This window comes from Lissotriton helveticus, chromosome 12, assembly GCF_964261635.1.
Source record: "Lissotriton helveticus chromosome 12, aLisHel1.1, whole genome shotgun sequence".
In the NCBI taxonomy this organism is placed as follows: domain Eukaryota; kingdom Metazoa; phylum Chordata; class Amphibia; order Caudata; family Salamandridae; genus Lissotriton; species Lissotriton helveticus.
The window spans coordinates 6,901,209-6,922,259 of record NC_136073.1 but is presented as its reverse complement, the minus strand read 5'-3'; the positions used below and the strand labels follow the sequence as shown (position 1 = coordinate 6,922,259).

General features: G+C 48.8%; 1 protein-coding gene across 8 annotated transcripts in view; it reads left to right on the top strand.

Annotated features, from left to right (window-relative positions):
- Positions 1 to 21,051, top strand: part of ARHGAP45 (Rho GTPase activating protein 45) — a 182,127-nt gene that overhangs the window by 114,892 nt on the left and 46,184 nt on the right. For all 8 annotated transcript variants that reach the window (XR_013603646.1, XR_013603645.1, XR_013603644.1 and 5 more), the window contains exons 9-12: positions 4,634 to 4,744; positions 18,429 to 18,509; positions 20,100 to 20,279; positions 20,758 to 20,895. Coding sequence is in view for 4 of the 8 variants with exons in the window: in XM_078669839.1 (XP_078525965.1) it covers positions 4,634 to 4,744; positions 18,429 to 18,509; positions 20,100 to 20,279; positions 20,758 to 20,895 (510 nt within the window). In the remaining 4 variants the exon portion in view is untranslated. The remainder of the gene's footprint in view (positions 1 to 4,633; positions 4,745 to 18,428; positions 18,510 to 20,099; positions 20,280 to 20,757; positions 20,896 to 21,051) is intronic.

Genomic DNA, 21,051 nt, shown 5'->3' with positions numbered 1-21,051 from the left:
CCAGTAAGAGATGAAGCGGTGGTACGACCAGAATGCCACTCTGGTAGAGCTTCAACCTGGACAAAAGGTGTGGGTCTTGGCCCCAGTGGAGCCTTGTGCACTTCAGGATAAGTGGACAGGTCCATTTGAGGTTGTGGAGCGCAAGAGTCCTGTCACCTACCTGGTGAACTTGCAGTCTCCCAGGAACCCTTTGAGGGTCCTACATGTTAACCGCCTTAAGCCCCACTTGGAGAGGTCCGAAGTAGGCATGCTCTTGGCCACAGATGATGGGATGGAGGAGGAGACTGAGCCTCTTCCTGATCTACTGGTGGCCTCAGAGAAAGATGGGCCAGTGGATGGAGTTAACCTCTCACCCACACTGACCCCTGAGCAACAGGATGACTGCCGCCAACTGCTGGGGCAGTTTCTTGATCTGTTCTCCCTGGTTCCTGGTGTCACAGATTGGTGCGTCCATGATGTGGACACAGGAGACAGCTTACCTGTAAAGCACAAGGCTTACAGAGTAACTGACAGGGTCAGAGCCTGCATCAAAGAGGAGGTATCAAAGATGTTTGCTCTTGGGGTGGTTGAGTCCTCCAGCAGTCCTTGGGCCAGCCCATTGGTCTTGGTCCCAAAGGCTGCCGCGCCAGGAGCCACTCCTGAACTCCGGTTCTGTGTGGACTACAGAGGACTCAATTCAGTCACCAAGACTGACGCGCACCCCATCCCCAGAGCTGATAAGCTCATAGATCGGTTAGGGGCTGCCCGGTACCTCAGCACGTTTGATTTACCGTTTGGGTACTGGCAGATCGCCCTGACTTATGGGGCCAAAGAGAGGTCAGCATTCTCCACACCAGATGGGCATTTCCAGTTCCGGGTTATGCCCTTTGGGATGAAGAATGCCCCTGCCACCTTTCAGAGGTTGGTCAACCAGGTGTTGGTTGGGCTGGATGAGTTCAGTGCCGCCTACCTGGATGACATCGCAGTGTTCAGCAGCACATGGGAAGAATACCTGCGCCACCTCTGGGAAGTGTTGACGGCGCTGCGCAAGGCAGGCCTCACGATCAAGGCAAGCAAGTGTCAGTGTCAGATCGGCAGGGTTCAGTGGTGTACTTGGGACACCAAGTGGGGAGCGGCAAGGTGGCGCCCCTACAACCCAAGATTGAGACCATCCTGGCTTGGGAGCCCCCCAAGACCCAAACTGCGGTGAGAGCCTTCCTAGGACTCACAGGGTACTACAGGAGGTTTGTCAAGGGATATGGCAGCATTGTTGCCCCCTTGACACAGCGGACTTCGAAAAAGCAGCCCAAGAAAGTGATCTGGACTGACACCTGTCAGAAGGCTTTTGACACCCTGAATACTGCCATGTGCACGGCGCCCGTGCTCCTGGCTCCTGATTTCTCCAAGGAATTCCTAGTACAAACAGACGCTTCAGAGCATGGTGTAGGGGCTGTTCTCTCACAGATGACTGAGGAGGGGTGGGACCAACCTGTAGCCTTCATCAGTAGGAGGTTACTCCCACGGGAACAAAGGTGGAGTGCAATTGAGCGAGAAGCATTTGCTGTGGTCTGGGCCTTGAAGAAGCTAAGGCCCTACTTGTTTGGGTCTAACTTCCGAGTTCAGACAGACCACAGGCCCCTCAGATGGTTGATGCAAATGAGGGGTGAGAACCCAAAGCTGTTGAGCTGGTCCATCTCCCTACAGGGTATGGACTTCACGGTGGAACATTGCCCTGGCACAGATCACGCCAATGCCGACGGTCTGTCCAGGTTTTTCCGCCTTAGTGATGAGGAACTCCCTGGGGTAGGGTAGTTCTCCCCACATTCCAGCTGGAGGGGACACGTGTTAGACCTGGCACCTTGGCGTGAGTCTCCCTTCCACTTTTTGCTGATGTGCCTCAGATGTTTTGATGGTGTTCGCTGCTCAGGGCACTGCGCCATGTCCAATCCGTGCCGCAGTGCAAGTGCTCCCAATGTAAAGTGTACCTGTAAATGATGTCCCTGATTGGTTCATTAGATTTACTGTCAGTCCCCAGTAATGTGCACCAGCAGTGCCAGGGTGTGTGAATGCCAATACTGCTAGTGGGCCTGCAGCGCTGGTTGCGCCACCCACAGAAGCAGCCTTTTAAAATGTGTCTAGGGTCTGCCATTGCAGAACCTGCGTGCAGTCTGGTACTGTCATGCTGGCTGGGCAAGTGCACACACTTGCCAGCCTCTAAACCTTCCCTTTACTTCATGTGAGTCACCCCTATGGTAGGCCCTAGGGCAGGGTGCATTGTAAGCATAAGGTAGGACAAGCCCTGATGTGTGCGGCATATCCTAATAGTGAATTACATCCATTTTCGTTTTTCACTATTGTAAGGCTACCTGTTCTCATAGGCCAGAATGGGCTGCTGGAATTATTACACTCTATAATCCCAGCAGGCTCAGGGAACATGGTAGAAAGTTAAGTTTAGTATGCCTGAACTCAGAATAATAAAATACTTCTTTTAATCAAATTAATTTTAATATCCTGTGTTTGCAAATGCTACTTTTAGAAAGTTAGCCTTTGCTTGCCTAACCATTTCAGCCCGCCTCTGCCAGGATGTCTATCTGCTGTCTGGGCTGTGTGAGTGACAGGGCTGAGGATGACAGGTGGTGAATGGAGGGATTACACCAGAGTGGGTGGTGGGAGTGCCCCTTGACTCTGAATAGGGCTGTGCTCTGCCACCACAATGCTGGCTCCACCTCCTAGGGAGTGACTGATGACTCTGCCAGACACCTGGCCCAGGAAGAGGGAGGACTGTCATCAGAGTGCTCCTGACTGTACTTGCCATCTCAATGCTGGCTCCACCTCCTGTGGAGCGTCTGATGGCCCTGCCCCTCACACTGAAAGGAGAAGCCAGGAACAGCACAACAGAGTGCTCCAAGACTGAAAGGGATTATGCAGAGGCCCCCCTGGCCTGAAAAGACAAAAGAAACTGAGTATAAGTATAGGAGCCATGCTCCCAAGAAATCAGATCCAGTTTTACCACAACAAACCTCTGCCCAACTAGAAGGACCCAAAGAAAAGCTGAAGGACTGGCCTGCAGTGGGGCCTTGCTGAGGAAGGAGAGGAGAAGACCAAGAAGGACTTTGCTGACTTGTGCTTTAAACTATCTCCAAGGGCTTGACTGAGCTTGCCCCGTGAATTGAACCCCAGGACTAGTGGGTTCCTTGTGCCTTGGCTCATCTACCAACAGAGCCATGTGTTTCGTCCTGCCGGAGGCAAGACTGCGCCCCCTCGCCCCCTCCTAGGGTCGTGACACCCTGGAGCTCGCCTGCCTTTTTCCCGTTGAGAGCCTCGCTCTGCTAGAGCCGCTCTCTGCCCCTCGGGTCAGGCCGCCTGCTCCTCTGTCACCTCGCTCGTCACTGGAGTGCCTTGAGTGCTTTCTTCCCCCCTCCCGCCGGAATCCTGGTCTCCCGAGCGCACTGAAAAGCCTGGACGGCCGCCCGTGCGCTGCGAACGCACCCGGCCACCCCGCTGTGCCCTCTGACCTCTGGAAGTGGCCGCGCCGCACCACAGAGGGATCGCCACCAGTACAACCCATACCGGAGGCCCCGTGCCGCGCCCTGCCATCTGGAAGCCACCCGCCGTTTAAAGATCCCACGGTACGTCGGTGCTACGGAGCGCACTGCCCCCCTACGAAGCGTCCGCCTGCCAAGAAGATTCCGCCACGAACGGACGTTGCGCACTTCCAGGTACGAGACTGCACACCACAGGCTCGGGGCCCGCAACGTTTTCTTTCCCTGTGATACTTGTGCGCCTCACGTGCCCGGTACGCCCCTGTCTGCCTGCCTAGACCGCTGACAGTGTGAGGTGCGTACCCCGCCTGCAGAACCTCCCTTCGTCTCGGAGTGCGAGTCGCACTAGAACAGTACACCTCGTGCCCCGCCTGTGCTTCGCTCTCAAGCTGACTGTACAAGAACGAAACAAAAAAGTTCTCTGCCCGTCTCTCAAGAAGTATCCAGGAAATGTAGATATATCAGGGAGACAGGCGGCCTAGACTGGTCATCTACCTCAGCCATCGGATGCAGAGGCAGAAGATATAAAGCATCGGCCCAGGGAAGGCAGCATGAGGAATTGACAACATGCAGAGACACAGGAGCGGCAGTCACTCTGGTACAGCAGAAACATGCAACAGCTCCCAGTAGGTGGGATGACCTTGGGTAACATGATTGGACTTTAATAAGTTAGGTTAGGGATAGATAGCGGTCTAGTACTAAAGTTAGAGTTAGGTTTGAGGTTAGGCGAGGGATAGATAGCGGTCCAGCATTAAAGTTGGAGTTAGGCTTGCAGTCAGAGTTGGACCTTAGGGCGCTGCGAACGTAGGAGCACGGATAAGGGCTAAGTTAGAGAGCCCAGGGGGTTGTGATACAGCTGTGGCCATCCTTAATGTGGGGTTAAGGGTGTATTGTAGAATTTGGGTAAGTGGTAGTGGAACAATGTTAAGGATAGTTCGTGACACAAGAAGGCTTTGGTGACTACACCAGGTTGTAGAAAAAGGATAGCATACCTCCATGTGCTGTCCCAGAGGCATGCATCTCACTTCTAATGCTATGTTGCAAACGGACAACCATCAGTGTTAACTCTGTCCTGTTAACTCCCTACATCTTGTCCTCTCTTTCCTGTCCAGGCATACATGCCATTCCTTTCCATCTATTCCTTGGCCTTGGAGCAAGACGGCGAATATGGCTGCGGAGTCCTGCAAGCAGCCAACACATTACAGAACCAAACCTTTCTGCAGGTGAGCACTCAACCCCGGAACCCACTTATATGTGTAATATCAGATCTGCCTACAGGTGAGCACTCAACCTGGAACCCACTGGTATGTGTAATATCAGATCTTCCTACAGGTGAGCACTCAATCCCGGAACCCACTGGTATGTATAATATCAGATCTACCTACAGGTGAGCACTCAACCCCGGAACCCACTGGTATGTATAAGATCAGATCTTCCTACAGGTGAGCACTCAATCCCGGAACCCACTGGTATGTGTAATATCAGATCTTCCTACAGGTGAGCACTCAATCCCGGAACCCACTGGTATGTGTAAGATCAGATATTCTTAAAGGTGAGCACTCAACTCCAAGACGCATTGCTATGTGTAATATCAGATCTGCCTACAGGTTATCACCCAACCCAGGACCATGTTAACACTCAATCACAAACTCCTCTGATATCCGTAATAATAAACCCATATGTCGGTGAGCACCCAACCCAAGATCTATCCAATACCAAAATCACACCTTTGTGCACATGACCTAAGCCCGGGACCTTCTGATACCTGCAATATAAAACTTCCATGCATCTGAGCAACCAACCACAACCCCCTCCAATATCCAACCTTTGTGCAGGTGAGCACCCAACCACAACCCCCTCCGATACCTCCAATATCCAAACTTTGTGCAGGTGAGCACCCAACCACAACCCCCTCCGATACCTCCAAAATCCAAACTTTGTGCAGGTGAGCACCCAACCACAACCCCCTCCGATACCTCTAATAGCCAACCTTTGTGCAGGCGAGCACCCAACCACAACCCCCTCCGATACCTCCAATATCCAAACTTTGTACAGGTGAGCACCCAACCACAAACCCCTCCGATACCTCCAATATCCAACCTTTGTGCAGGTGAGCACCCAACTGCAGTACCCTTCGACACTTGTAATACAAACATTCCTGCAGGTGAGCACCCAACCCCAGGACGGACTGATGTCTACAATATCACACCTTCTCCAGGTAAACAAACACACCCAGGACCCTCTGATGTCTACAATATCACACCTTCAGGTAAGAACACAACCCCAGGACCTTCTGATGTCCACAATAGCACACCTTCTTCAGGTGAGACGCCATCTCATGTGAGTGAGACTAGAACCGCTCTCGAATTAAACCGTGAGTGGCCTCTGATCAGTCTCTTCTGATCCAGGCAGGGTCTTGATGCTACTGCTCACTCCCCACTTGTTAGTGATCACTCGAACTGCTCCATAAAATGTTCAAGACGCGCGCCTAATGTAAGCCCGTCTGCGCTCAGATCACGCACAGCACCAGTCTACCTGCTGGTTTTGGCCCCATCTATCATTGATGCTAGTGTATACGGTGAAGGAGCTTCTGGCTCTTAACACCAAAGGTAAGACCTCCGGGTGCCGACGCCTGGACTTCTATACCCTCCTACAGGGAACTCAGATTGCATGTCCGTACTGTGGGGGCCCCATATCTACTGGGGAAGCGTCACCTAAGAGCGAACTAACAGGAACTTTCCAATCAATTCCACTCAAACACATGTTAATTTCAACGGCAAAATTTGCTGTGCCTCCTTAACACCAGCTCCAATTTTCAGAATTCATGGATAGCCATCAGCCAGACACAGTTTGGGTCACTGAAGCTTCGGCGGATCAAGCTCCTGGCCCTGATTTAGCAGCAGTAACCCCACCAAACTATGTTATGAATGGAGGGGACAGACCACTGAAACATGGCGGAGGTTTAGCCACGATCCACAGGGACACCATGTCAGTCATCACCGAACAAGTGTCACTCCCAGAATATGAGGCACTGAAGTTCAATATGAACTCTCCAAAGCACAATCCTTCAGAGGAATATTAATCTATCACCCCCCTGGTCCCAGGAACACCTTCATACAGACTATAGGGGCACTCTCAGAGGAAGGTTCATGCACAAAAGATATCCCAGTCCTTGGGGATTTCAACTTTAATTTAGAAAACATTGCGGACAAAGATACAATTGCCCTTACCGAGACTCTGGGCGGTTTTGGCCTTTCCCAAATAGTTTGTGAGCCCACACACTTAGCTGGCCATACACTTGATGGGCTGTTTACTAACAAACCTCAGGTGAAAATAATTGACTCCCTGCAGTTAGCTTGGACTGAACATTATGCAGTAATGCTTGACATGCTAATATATAAGGGTGCCCCAGAAAAGCCCCCCATTGCACCTTTAAAAATCGAGCTTGGGATAAGTAGAGGCAGGCTTACTTAAACAAACATGAGCTTACTCTTTGCCTACACATGTTGAAAATCTGGAAGGTGCCACCCTGAAATATACTGAATGGGTAAACTCGGCTAGATCTATTTCGGTCACGCTCAGAGTCTCACACTCCAGAAGAGTCAAACCCATCAGCGCCCTGGTTCACCAAAAACCTTGGATTGCAGAAGCAAGTCTGTTGAAGACAAGAGTGGATCTGGAGGAAAGAATACATCTTAGAAGAAAAAGCTAAATACAAAATACACATGGAGAACTATAAAGTGCCCCTTCTTAATGAAAAAATTTGGGTTTTCACGCATAAAATCGAATCAGCAAAAAATTCCTCCAAATAAATTTTTCAGATGGTGTCCAAACTGTCCTCATTCCCTAGGATCAACAGTACCGATAGCAGTCAAGCGTTCTGCAGCACACTTGCCAGCCTTTTCCTAGATAAAGTAGTACAAATCTTTAATAACTTTGATCAAAATAATACTACCAGACAGGCTGGCTTAGTCCAAACCGCACTAAGCCAGGGACATTCAGATTTTACTGAATTCGCCTTTTTTAGTGAACCAATTAACATCATTCATACAAGCCACCAAATCAAACTCGCCCATGTATCCATGTCCCCCGTCAAGCATCAAACAAGCGGTGGAAACCGTGGCCACCTACCTGACAGGCATTTTCAACTCTGTTAGAGTCAGGAATCTTTCCTACTCTTTGGAAGGAAGCATCCATTCTCCCCCCCCCCCCCCCCCCCCATAAAAAGGGCCAATTTGAGCCCTAAGATCCTAAATATTTACCGGCCTATTTCTCGCAGTCCACTGCCAGCGAAGGTTGTAGAAAAGGCCATGAATCAGCAGCTGGCACTGTTCACAGCTAGACATGACCCAGATCAGATTTAGGAGCGGTCATAGTACCCAAACAGCTCACCTTAAGACAACCGAAGAGGTGAAAATGATTCTCCATGGAGGCAGCAGTGCTGCATTTGTACTCCTCGATTTATCGGCAGCCTTTGATATGGTCGCTCAAAAGATCTTGGTCGACCGTCTCCGGGCTGTTGGTATCGAGGGGTCCGCTCTTGCTCTTTTAAAATCCTTTCTCTCAGAGAGAAAGCAATCAGTAGCATTGTATGGAGTGGTAATTACTAACAAACTTACATTTGGCCAGCTGGTGAATGCAGTCACCTCTTCCGCTTTCTTCATCCTGAGGATGGTAAAAAAAATCTCCCTTTCAATCCCGTTGGATACCCAATAAACGGTGGTAACTGCATTAGTACTATCAAAGATAGACTACTGCGATGTCTTGTACCTACATATGCAACTTCAACATCTTAACAAGCGACACGTCCTGCAGAACGCGGCTGCCAGATTACCAGCTGGCATTCCGAAATACAAATCTGCTTCCCAAGTTACATTGCCTCCCTGTCAGGCATCGAATAAGGTTAAAGACCCTCTGTCTTGCATATAAGGCTCTTCATGGTGTAGGCCTGGATTTCCAGAAACAATCCTTCAATTGGTATGTCCCAGGAAGAAACCTGCGCTCCTCGAGTGTCATGAAACTTGTCGTTCCCTGGGTCCAAAGGACCACTGGGGAGGAAGAAGGTTTGTGATCTTCACTTCCAACGAATGGAACCAACTTCCTATTCACATTAGAAGCAGACCTAACCTGCTATCCTTTAGGAAGGAATTACAAGCAGTGGCACAGTCAATAGGTCTCACCTTTGGGACCTTATAAATATTGAGCCAGAGCCGGAGGCTTTGCCAATGTCTTCAAGCGATGTTTTAGGGCAGCGCGGCTGCTGCGCAACATGTTGAAAAGTTACAATGTTTAAAAATGCACTAACCCCCCTCCCACACATTAATAGTCGCTAAACAATTTAAATTTTGTTTTAGCGTGATGTATTTATTTAAACCTTTTAAAGTTTTTCCAAATAACAAAATATATTAAGCTTAGAAAAACTAACAGATAAGGCCTACACAGTGACCCCTGGATAGGATTTAACGCACGATTTGTAACGGACAAGCATGTGCTTTACAAAAGAAAGTAAAACGAGAGTTAGAGCTACTGGTAATGTAAATGTCTTTTACCTAATAGGTTATGGTGTGGAGTGGAATCATGTGGGGTGTATTTTGTAGTGGAATTATGTGGCATGGTGTGCAGTGGGATTATGTGGATAGTAATTATGTGGTATTGAGTGTATTTGAATTATGTGGAGTGGTACTGTGTGTGAGAGAGTAAATATGTGGAATGGTATTTTGTGTTGTGTTATGTAGTGGAGTGTAATTATGTGGTGTGCTGTTGCCAACTCCCATTTGACCTGAGAGGAATGTAGGGACCTCTGCGGAAGGCATCTTAGGGGAGCTAAAGAGCACGTGATTAAAGGCCACTGATTGACTCTAGAGCGTAAACACAATAAGGCCCCTGATAAGGGCAGGAACCTCACAGACGACTTGAAATCCTATACAAGTTGAGACTGTGCAAATGTATTTTGTTTGGCATTGGCAGTCTACTTCAGTATCAAGGAGTTAAATAATGCAGTAATGCAGGTGGCAGTTTCTATATATTCCCAGGCGAGATCTTCTGCCTCCGGCAGCTTAATCGCCTAACTAGCTTTACGCAATTAGCCCTTTGCTGCGGCGCGACACAGGTATGAAAACTTGCGCATCTGCACCGCAGTTACGGTTTTTATAAAGATAAAAGGCAACCGTATATTTGACACAGCTCCTCCCCCACCTGCAACCCCCCGCAGCGCTATCAGAGTAGCATCTCGCGAGCTATGGAAATGGCTAATTTCATTTCCAGAACTGTACGTGGGCTCTTTGTAACATCTCGCTGCAAACACACACACAGATGACAAGTCACTGTTTGATAAATCCGCTAGAAGTGATGAATAAAAAGTGAAATCCGAGTCACTGGTTTATACCGAGGTACAATTGGATTTGAGGTGGTTTTGACTACATAAAACAACAGCGACGCCACATAACGAAGGTGCAACAGCAAAACCATGTGGCTGGCCTATTAATATGCGGGTGCCTCACCGCAGAACCTGTCAGGGTAAGTACAACTTCTCCTGGCAAGCCCACTCTTACCTCACCAGTGTGCTGCACAGGTGCACATTCATCTTCCATGCCTTGTTGAAAGACACACTGCAGTCCGAACGGCGCAGATGTAGCAATTCCTAAACTCGTCCAAGCTGATCTCGTTAATTCTTGTAACAAAGAAACCTTGTAGCACCTGCTTTTGATATCTGGAGACCAGCTTTCGGCAGTCGCCATGTTTTTAAAGACGTCACTTCCACACACAAAATCGTTAACCACCCCACCTTTTTTGTGTTTTGCCTGTCCCGCGCACAAGCTTTTGTATACCAGTAGAACGCAACGCAACAGGGCGAGAAAGAAACGCGTATAATTATTGGCTTTGCGTTGTCGTGATAAATAAAAGCGAGCGGCCTCCCAAAGCAGCTGCATTGCATGAAAGCGGGTGCCGTACTGATACATGAAGCGCGGCGCCTCTGTACATAAAAGTTTTACGCTGTGAACTAAAAGCGTCTGGCCTCCTGAAGCAGTCACATTGCAAGAAAGTGGGCGCGGGGCTAAAACCTGAAGAGCGGCGCCCGGAGTGGGTCGAAGGGAACATACACAGAGAAATGTGGGTGAGAAGGAATAGCAGTAACAGAGGACAAGCGTAAACAAGCACGGCAAATGAAACGGTCGCAAACCTTTCATCAAGCTGGTGCAAGAAGTAAACAAAACACAACCCTAGCAGAGACAGCCTACAAAAAAACAAGCATTTACAAAGCAATGGGTCTTGCATTAATGAATGCTGGAGCTATTGGCGTCGTAAATGACACCGTTTTTAAATTACGTTTGTTTGCAGTGCTGTGATAATTTGACCTATATATGTAATTACGCCACTGCACGAGTCAATCGGAGGGCACAAATGGGTAACTTACCTGAATATTGTATGCACGCCGAAATTGAGAGCAATATGTGTAAAAAAGCAGTAATCACCCCCGGAGTATGGATCAATGCTTGGGACAAACACGCGATGTAGGGAACGCCGAGGCAGCTTCTTTAAACCTCAGATGTCAGGTAAATACCAAAATCATTGATATGGAAAGAGGACTTGAAGTTAAAAGTCCTGTAAGGATCTGCCGTCAATAGTGGCCATATTTGTAAAAGCTCATGATTTGTGTTTGAAAATGCAAATGTGAACATTAAGGGGGTCAGCAGATTCCGGCAAATTATGGATTTGGTGCCCAAATTCAAAGTAGTGCCACATTATGTATAACCTACATGTAAAAATGAGAAAATACAAATTGAATTTAGTGGGCAGTAGGGCAAAATAAAAGTGGCTTAACTTCAAAACCATAACATAAAAGGCATTTGTTGTTCTCAAAAACAATGTATTAATGGTGCCCCTAAAGCACCGACCGATGCAATTCAAAGGTTAGAGACCATCTCCAAATATTGACAGCGTCTCATCACTTGCATGACGTCACTTACAGAATTCCTGTGCAGCAGCAAAATGATGTGCCTAAGATTTGTGCGGTCTACAGATTGGCTACAGCAGGCTCAAGCTTGCAGGACAGCTTGTGACTGGCTGCAAGTATACCTGTAAAGGGATGTGGCTTAACAAATAGAGCTGCCTACTTTGGGCGTGGAGAACAAGATTCGAGTCTCAGCATCGGCTCTTTAAAAAACTGCAGATGGTAACAAATGTAAATGCATCCAAGATCGAGTGAACAAACGTAATGGAGCAATAGAAAACAAAGAAATGCAAATGCTGCTTGAAAGCCAAAGCAGGAGGGGGGAAGTGCACAGAACAGGCCCCTCATACCGCTCTGATGAAAGTAAACAAAGAAATGCAAATGCGGCTCGAAAGCCAGAGGGGGAGGTGCACTGACAGATGCTCTGGGACCGCATCGCATTAGCAGCACCAGCGTCTGTTTATGAAACAGCTAAATGCAAATGCTGTGTGTGTTAGCTGAAAAAGGGAAAAGTCAACCAAAATGAGTGCCCACAAGGCACGGTAAATAACATGAAAGCATAACATCACATGTAAGAGGGGCAGTCTTCATGGGAGGTTACAAAACACAAAAAAGGATGGACTAGTGACCATATTAACACGTGAATTAACCAATTAAACACAGCCATTTACAATGGGCAGTAAAAGGAGCCAATTAGATAGAAGGTTGTTGCTTAATGCACATACCCTGAATACAGCATGTCTCAAAGAGACAGGACATACGCTACCTTGGCGAGACCTAAAAAGAGTGCTCTCAAAGTATCCTAAATAAGAGTAAGAGCACATGTAACAGGGGCCGTCGTAATGGGAGGGTACAAAATTCCAAAAGGAGGGACTACTAAGCAAATTCACCTAACAAAAGCCATCATTTAAAAAGTATACTAAGAGGAACCAATGAAAAAGATGGGAGGTGCTTGAAGTCCATATTGTAGATACAGCATGTCTCCGAGAGACAGCGCACACGCACTGTCTAGACGAGACCTAAAAAAAACAGGCTTTTCTGCAACTATGGACAATTCCTATGCCCGCTTAACAGAGCTTGTGCCTCAATACCTCCGGGTAATTGTTTGTGCTTTAGAAATTTATATCGGTACAAAAGGGGGTGGTGATGGACAGAGCATCTGAACCAATCAAACACTCACACCCAGTCAAAAGATCTGGGTTTGATCCATCACCGTTCTTTAGCCCACTCTGCCACCCCAGTTCAGACATGGCCATATGCAAATCAGTCTGACCCTGTGCCTCATGGGAACAGTCCAGCCCGAACTACCAAGCCATGCCTTCCCTGGACCGGAAACAAGCTTCCGAGGACCGGTTTCTGGCATTACAGCCGTCTTCAGCCCGGCTTGCTTGAATCCAGTGGCAAAGTGAGCAAGGGACTCACGTCTGAGCATACCCTGCCACACTTATGGCGGCCAAAAGCGGTACAAAAGGGGGTGGTGATGGACGGAGCATCTGAACCAATCAAACACTCACACCCAGTGAAAAGATCTGGGTTTGATCCATCACCGTTCTTTAGCCCACTCTGCCACCCCAGTTCAGACATGGCTATATGCAAATCAGTCTGACCCTGTGCCTCATGGGAACAGTCCAGCCCGAACTGCCAAGCCATGCCTTCCCTGGACCGGAAACAAGCTTCCGAGGACCGGTTTCTGGCATTAAAGCCGTCTTCAGCCCGGCTTGCTTGAATCCAGTGGCAAAGTGAGCAAGGGACTCACGTCTGAGCATACCCTGCCACACTTATGGCGGCCAAAAGCGGTACAAAAGGGGGTGGTGATGGACGGAGCATCTGAACCAATCAAACACTCACACCCAGTCAAAAGATCTGGGTTTGATCCATCACCGTTCTTTAGCCCACTCTGCCACCCCAGTTCAGACATAGCTATATGCAAATCAGTCTGACCCTGTGCCTTATGGGAACAGTCCAGCCCGAACTGCCAAGCCATGCCTTCCCTGGACCGGAAACAAGCTTCTGAGGACCGGTTTCTGGCATTACAGCCGTCTTCAGCCCGGCTTGCTTGAATCCAGTGGCAAATGAAAGCAAGGGACTCACGTCTGAGCATACCCTGCCACACTTATTGCGGCCAAAAGCGGTACAAAAGGGGGTGGTGATGGACGGAGCTTCTGAACCAATCAAACACTCACACCCAGTCAAAAGATCTGGGTTTGATCCAGCACCGTTCTTTAGCCCACTCTGCCACCCCAGTTCAGACATGGCTATATGCAAATCAGTCTGACCCTGTGCCTCATGGGAACAGTCCAGCCCGACTGCCAAGCCATGCCTTCCCTGGACCGGAAACAAGCTTCCGAGGACCGGTTTCTGGCATTACAGCCGTCTTCAGCCCGGCTTGCTTGAATCCAGTGGCAAAGTGAGCAAGGGACTCACGTCTGAGCATACCCTGCCACACTTATGGCGGCCAAAAGCAGTACAAAAGGGGGTGGTGATGGACGGAGCATCTGAACAAATCAAACACTCACACCCAGTCAAAAGATCTGGGTTTGATCCATCACCGTTCTTTAGCCCACTCTGCCACCCCAGTTCAGACATGGCTATATGCAAATCAGTCTGACCCTGTGCCTCATGGGAACAGTCCAGCCCGAACTGCCAAGCCATGCCTTCCCTGGACCGGAACAAGCTTCCGAGGACCGGTTTCTGGCATTACAGCCGTCTTCAGCCCGGCTTGCTTGAATCCAGTGGCAAAGTGAGCAAGGGACTCACGTCTGAGCATACCCTGCCACACTTATGGCGGCCAAAAGCGGTACAAAAGGGGGTGGTGATGGACGGAGCATCTGAACAATCAAGCACTCACACCCAGTCAAAAGATCTGGGTTTGATCCATCACCGTTCTTTAGCCCACTCTGCCACCCCAGTTCAGACATGGCTATATGCAAATCAGTCTGACCCTGTGCCTCATGGGAACAGTCCAGCCCGAACTGCCAAGCCATGCCTTCCCTGGACCGGAAACAAGCTTCCGAGGACCGGTTTCTGGCATTACAGCCGTCTTCAGCCCGGCTTGCTTGAATCCAGTGGCAAAATGAGCAAGGGACTCACGTTTGAGCATACCCTGCCACACTTATGGCGGCCAAAAGCGGTACAAAAGGGGGTGGTGATGGACGGAGCATCTGAACCAATCAAACACTCACATCCAGTCAAAAGATCTGGGTTTGATCCATCACTGTTCTTTAGCCCACTCTGCCACCCCAGCTCAGGCATGGCTATATGCAAATCAGTCTGACCCTGTGCCGCATGGGAACAGTCCAGCCCGAACTGCCAAGCCATGCCTTCCCTGGACCGGAAACAAGCTTCCGAGGACCGGTTTCTGGCATTACAGCCGTCTTCAGCCCGGCTTGCTTGAATCCAGTGGCAAAGTGAGCAAGGGACTCACGTCTGAGCATACCCTGCCACACTTATGGCGGCCAAAAGCGGTACAAAAGGGGGTGGTGATGGACGGAGCATCTGAACCAATCAAACACTCACACCCAGTCAAAAGATCTGGGTTTGATCCATCACCGTTCTTTAGCCCACTCTGCCACCCTAGTTCAGACATGGCTATATGCAAATCAGTTTAACCCTGTGCCTCATGGGAACAGTCCAGCCCGAACTGCCAAGCCATGCCTTCCCTGGACCGGAAACAAGCTTCCGAGGACCGGTTTCTGGCATTACAGCCGTCTTCAGCCCGGCTTGCTTGAATCCAGTGGCAAAGTGAGCAAGGGACTCACGTCTGAGCATACCCTGCCACACTTATGGCGGCCAAAAGCGGTACAAAAGGGGGTGGTGATGGACGGAGCTTTTGAACCAATCAAACACTCACACCCAGTCAAAAGATCTGGGTTTGATCCAGCACCGTTCTTTAGCCCACTCTGCCACCCCAGTTCAGACATGGCTATATGCAAATCAGTCTGACCCTGTGCCTCATGGGAACAGTCCAGCCCGACTGCCAAGCCATGCCTTCCCTGGACCGGAAACAAGCTTCCGAGGACCGGTTTCTGGCATTACAGCCGTCTTCAGCCCGGCTTGCTTGAATCCAGTGGCAAAGTGAGCAAGGGACTCACGTCTGAGCATACCCTGCCACACTTATGGCGGCCAAAAGCGGTACAAAAGGGGGTGGTGATGGACGGAGCATCTGAACCAATCAAACACTCACACCCAGTCAAAAGATCTGGGTTTGATCCATCACCGTTCTTTAGCCCACTCTGCCACCCCAGTTCAGACATGGCTATATGCAAATCAGTCTGACCCTGTGCCTCATGGGAACAGTCCAGCCCGAACTGCCAAGCCATGCCTTCCCTGGACCGGAAACAAGCTTCCGAGGACCGGTTTCTGGCATTACAGCCGTCTTCAGCCCGGCTTGCTTGAATCCAGTGGCAAAGTGAGCAAGGGACTCACGTTTGAGCATACCCTGCCACACTTATGGCGGCCAAAAGCGGTACAAAAGGGGGTGGTGATGGACGGAGCATCTGAACCAATCAAACACTCACACCCAGTCAAAAGATCTGGGTTTGATCCATCACCGTTCTTTAGCCCACTCTGCCACCCCAGTTCAGACATGGCTATATGCAAATCAGTCTGACCCTGTGCCGCATGGGAACAGTCCAGCCCGAACTGCCAAGCCATGCCTTCCCTGGACCGGAAACAAGCTTCCGAGGACCGGTTTCTGGCATTACAGCCGTCTTCAGCCCGGCTTGCTTGAATCCAGTGGCAAAGTGAGCAAGGGACTCACGTCTGAGCATACCCTGCCACACTTATGGCGGCCAAAAGCGGTACAAAAGGGGGTGGTGATGGACGGAGCATCTGAACCAATCAAACACTCACACCCAGTCAAAAGATCTGGGTTTGATCCATCACCGTTCTTTAGCCCACTCTGCCACCCCAGTTCAGACATGGGTATATGCAAATCAGTCTGACTCTGTGCCTAATGGGAACAGTCCAGCCTGAACTGCCAAGCCATGCCTTCGCTGGACCGGAAACAAGCTTCCGAGGACCGGTTTCTGGTATTATTGCCGTCTTCAGCCCGGCTTGCTTGAATCCAGTGGCAAAGTGAGCAAGGGACTCACGTCTGAGCATACCCTGCCACACTTATGGCGGCCAAAAGCGGTACAAAAGGGGGTGGTGATGGACGGAGCATCTGAACCAATCAAACACTCACACCCAGTCAAAAGATCTGGGTTTGATCCATCACCGTTCTTTAGCCCACTCTGCCACCCCAGTTCAGACATGGCTATATGCAAATCAGTCTAACCCTGTGCCTCATGGGAACAGTCCAGCCCGAACTGCCAAGCCATGCCTTCCCTGGACCGGAAACAAGCTTCCGAGGACCGGTTTCTATAGAAATTTATATAACATAACAAAACACTGGAAATTTTAATATCCACCCCCTGTCCTGTGCCTTTCCACAACTTTGTCCCAGAGTTTGTCTGGCAGATTCCGGGCGCTTATGGCTAGGTTTTTGCCTTGAAATGCATCACCATGCAGGTGGAATCTATAGGAATTGCTGAAAGTTTCCTGAAATCACTTGAGCTGAGACAATTTAACTCAAGTAGAGAAAACTGTTTTATGATTTTGAAGGTGACCAGGCTCATTTATATAGTTCAAAACTTCTTTTATGAGGGAGGGTTCTTGGACAACCAAGTTAATTACAGTTTTATTTTCTAAAAAAATGTTTCACTTGAAAGTGGTGGGCTGGATTATGCAGATAAAATAGATTATTTTAATGCATTTTAAATTAAGCAATGGGAAATAAAAGCTAAACATTTTTTAAAAGGAATGTAGACTTTTTATAAGCACTGTGTGCAAAACATAAAAGGTGCTAAATGTTTCTACATTTTCAAGAAACACGAGACTAAATAGACACATAGTTCCTTTGAATATTAAAATACATTATTTTGGACTATGTGGAGATAAAACCTTATACCCCTTTTTCTGCAGACACAATATCACACTTCCCCGGGCTCTACAAGCAGAATTAAAATCAACTTTATAAGATTTATGCACAAAACAGACTATTCACATATAAAGGGGAGACTTTTGCCATTTCACTACCATTGGTTTAAGAAGTGCACGCTGATACCGGTAGCTCCTTAGGGTAACTTCTTTTTGGAAGTACTAAGGGTGATATGAAGACTGCAAAATTAGGAGGCAGTCCTGTAGTCCTGATTAATGCAGTCATTACAAATTACCATAATCTAGTAGAAATTAGTTATTTACCTGTGACTTCAGTTCTCCAACATTGGAACCTTTTATATATTCACATGCTTGAACCATTACCCGTTAGGCTGAGAATCCCTGATACAGTAAAATAATGTTAACAATTATGAAGGTTCAATTGTAGGGAATGAAACGGAAAACGTTATTTACCTGTCACAGTAGTTTTGTAGCTTGACGATATTGTAAATTCACATGCTGTGCATTGCTACGCCATCAATGTTGAAAACATGGCTGTTCTAGCCTCTGGTTCTGTGCTGGCTGAATGTCGAGATATACCTCTGGGTATGATTTGTTGTGCTTTATCAAGTTCTATTAACTTAACCTAACATAACCTCTAGTGTGTGGGCTGGGAAAAGTGTCCTAATGTTCATAGAGTATCAACCATGGGGAGCATCTTTGACTTTTGAAATTGCTTAAAATAATTATTTGGATTCTTTTGTTTGGTTAATTAGTTTAGTTGCAGGAACTGGATCTTTTTTTACAGACGTTGCAGAGACTATGCACAGGTGTCGGTAAACAACAACAAGCATTAGACTACTGCTGTTTCAAGCTGTAAAAGATAGATGACATAACTGCATGGCTGGTTTATTGCCTGAATTTTGTGCCAAAGCGGACTCTAGCAATAGCTTTCCTTAGCACTCCAGCATCTTGTGGGGAACACACCTGCATGAACCTTCACAGCCTCCTGTGATCTGAGCATCTGTTTCTTGCAGCCGCTGGCCATGAGGCGTCTGGAGCACGAGAAGCGCAGGAAGGAGATTAAAGAGCAGTGGCACAGAGCGCAGAGGAAGCTGGTATGTACTGTCTGCAAACTCACATGTGCCATGGCAGGGCTGAGTGGGGACAGAGCGACCGGGGACAGGAGCTACTGCAGAACTGGCTGAGCAGGGACAGAGCGACGAGAACAGGAGCTACTGCAGAACTGGTAGAGCCATGAGAACAAAAGCTAGCGCAGAAGCGGGGGGCCAAAAACAAGAACCAAGGCAGAACTGGGAGGGCTGTGGGAGAGAGAAGCTCAAAACCTGAAAACACACACTGGTGCAGAATATGGCAGGGCTGAGAGAAGGCACAACTGTGAACACAAACCAACCAGTGGAGATCTGAAAGGGCTGAGGGGCCAGAACATCTGAAAACACACAATGATACAGAATGTGGCTGGGCTAAGGGAAGGAGTAAGGGAGAACACAAACTAGTGCTGAAGGGGGAAGGCAGGGAGGCTGAAGCAGTTGAGAACACAGACTACAGCATAATCAAGCATGGCTAAGAGGATAAGAACACAAACTGGGGCAGAACATTGAAGGGCTGAAGGAGCAGGGCACAGACTCTGGGGCAGAACAGAGGAGGGCTGAAGAGGCAGCAGGGCTTAGAACATAGACAAGGCCAGAAATTGGCAGGTGTAAAGGCCCTTAGGCCAAAAGCACCTCCCAGAACATGGCAGGGCCAAGGCGCCAGGCATTCAAGGACATAAGCCAAGGTCGAACAAATGTGCTACTTATTGCGGACATGGCTCCCTTGCTTCCCTCATTATATCCTTTGAATTGGCTTGCCAAGCAACGCTGACTCTCAGATGAGTTGGATCAGAGGATCGTGTAACCTTCTTTACTTATTTACAGTTTTTGTCTTGTGCGGACGGGGCCAGAGGGCAACGGGCAGCTTCACATTCAATTAGAACAAGAAAGTAACTATTGGTGGAGAAGAGGGAGATCGAGTTAAATTAACAGGAACATCTTTGAACTGAGGCATATTTCAGTCTTCCAGGAAGGGCAGTAAATTAGCATTCAGTTGTGGATAATCATGTAGCCAGTGCTTGGCAAGAGAAGGAGTGGCTTGTGCTCTTATTTTCAGAAGTTTTAGTAGGCGAGATATAGGACAGTGAATTTTCAGGGGCTTTGCATTTGCTTTCCATCGTTGCCGTGCTCCCAGAGCAGAGATTTTGGGAAGGTACATTCAAAAGATCTAACCCTCTGAAGGTAGGCCCTGCTGCTGCTTGTTTACAATGGTTCCTTCAATAAGGGTCCCTTCAGGGTTCATCCTCTTGCATGGAATGATCACCAATCAAAAGCCATGAACATGGAACATCTGCTTCCACGAACTCACCCTGGCTTCTCTCAAGAGGATCCAGGGGCACATCATTGAGCAGGTTAGGTCTCTCAGAGTGAGACATACGAACACCAAAATTCACTCTTTTGGCAAGACTGATGGCGAGAGTCGCAAGGACACAAACCAGTACAGAATAGCACTGCTAGATACAGTCTTAGGAACACGTCTGCACAGAGCGGTGGTGGAAGCATTGTGTCCCAACTGTAGGCCATGAGCTTGTGCGTGACGCAGGAGTGAGTATAAAGCCTCATGAAATTAATAAGTCAGCACTTTTCATCCTGCAGCAAGAAGCAGAGTCAAATCTGCGCAAGGCAAAGCAGGCGTACATGTTGCGCAGCGAAGAGCACGAGAAAGCGAAGTTTTCTACCAAGAAGGCAGAAGACGAACTTCAAAGCACCAGCAGCACAAATGCTTCTAAGAGCCTGGACAAGAAGCGTCGGCTGGAGGACGACGCCAAGGGCAAGGTGAGCGGGAACTTTTATACAGTGCGCACGGCTAACTAACCAGCCTCTAGGTATGGTGAGTGCAACCACCCCAGGCTTCAGTGTAACTCATGTGCCTCTTTGTCTTTCCACAAACTATCCACTGCAGGGTGAGCTGCTACGCACAGGCACCTCCCTCCCACCACTAATATCCAATTGTAAGGGTGCATGGGCTCACTGACATCCCTCCTTCGCACACCAGGAGATGTTCATGGCTCGCAAACTCACTCATATCCATCCATACATCCTTTACCGCCAGATGCCAAAACAGAGGGGATATGGCATCAGGCCTCAACCTCACCCCTCCCTTGTCCACCAGAAGACGCTCACTCCCATGCTGCACAACTCACTCTTGTCTCTCCTGCCGCCCCTTAACACCAGTCACACTGGCTTGTTTCTCTTGCACACCCACAACCTTTTGCACAATCAGGCACTCACTGGACTGTCCTTTCTTCTTCAGGCGGAGGAAGCTATGGCCACCTACCGTACCTGCATAGCTGATGCCAAGACGCAGAAGCAGGAGCTGGAGGATGTGAAAGTTAATGTTCTGCGGCAAATCCAAGAAGTCATCAAGCAGAGCGACCAGACCCTCAAGTCGGTAGGAAAAGTCAGGGGTGGGGGAGTGATGCTGGAACAGGGAAGAAGGAACAGGGTGTAGTCTGGAGGTAATTCACACCACAGATGAACGCCACGCTACACAGACATTTAACAACATACCCTTCACACTGACACAAATGTTCACCCACTCTGGCAG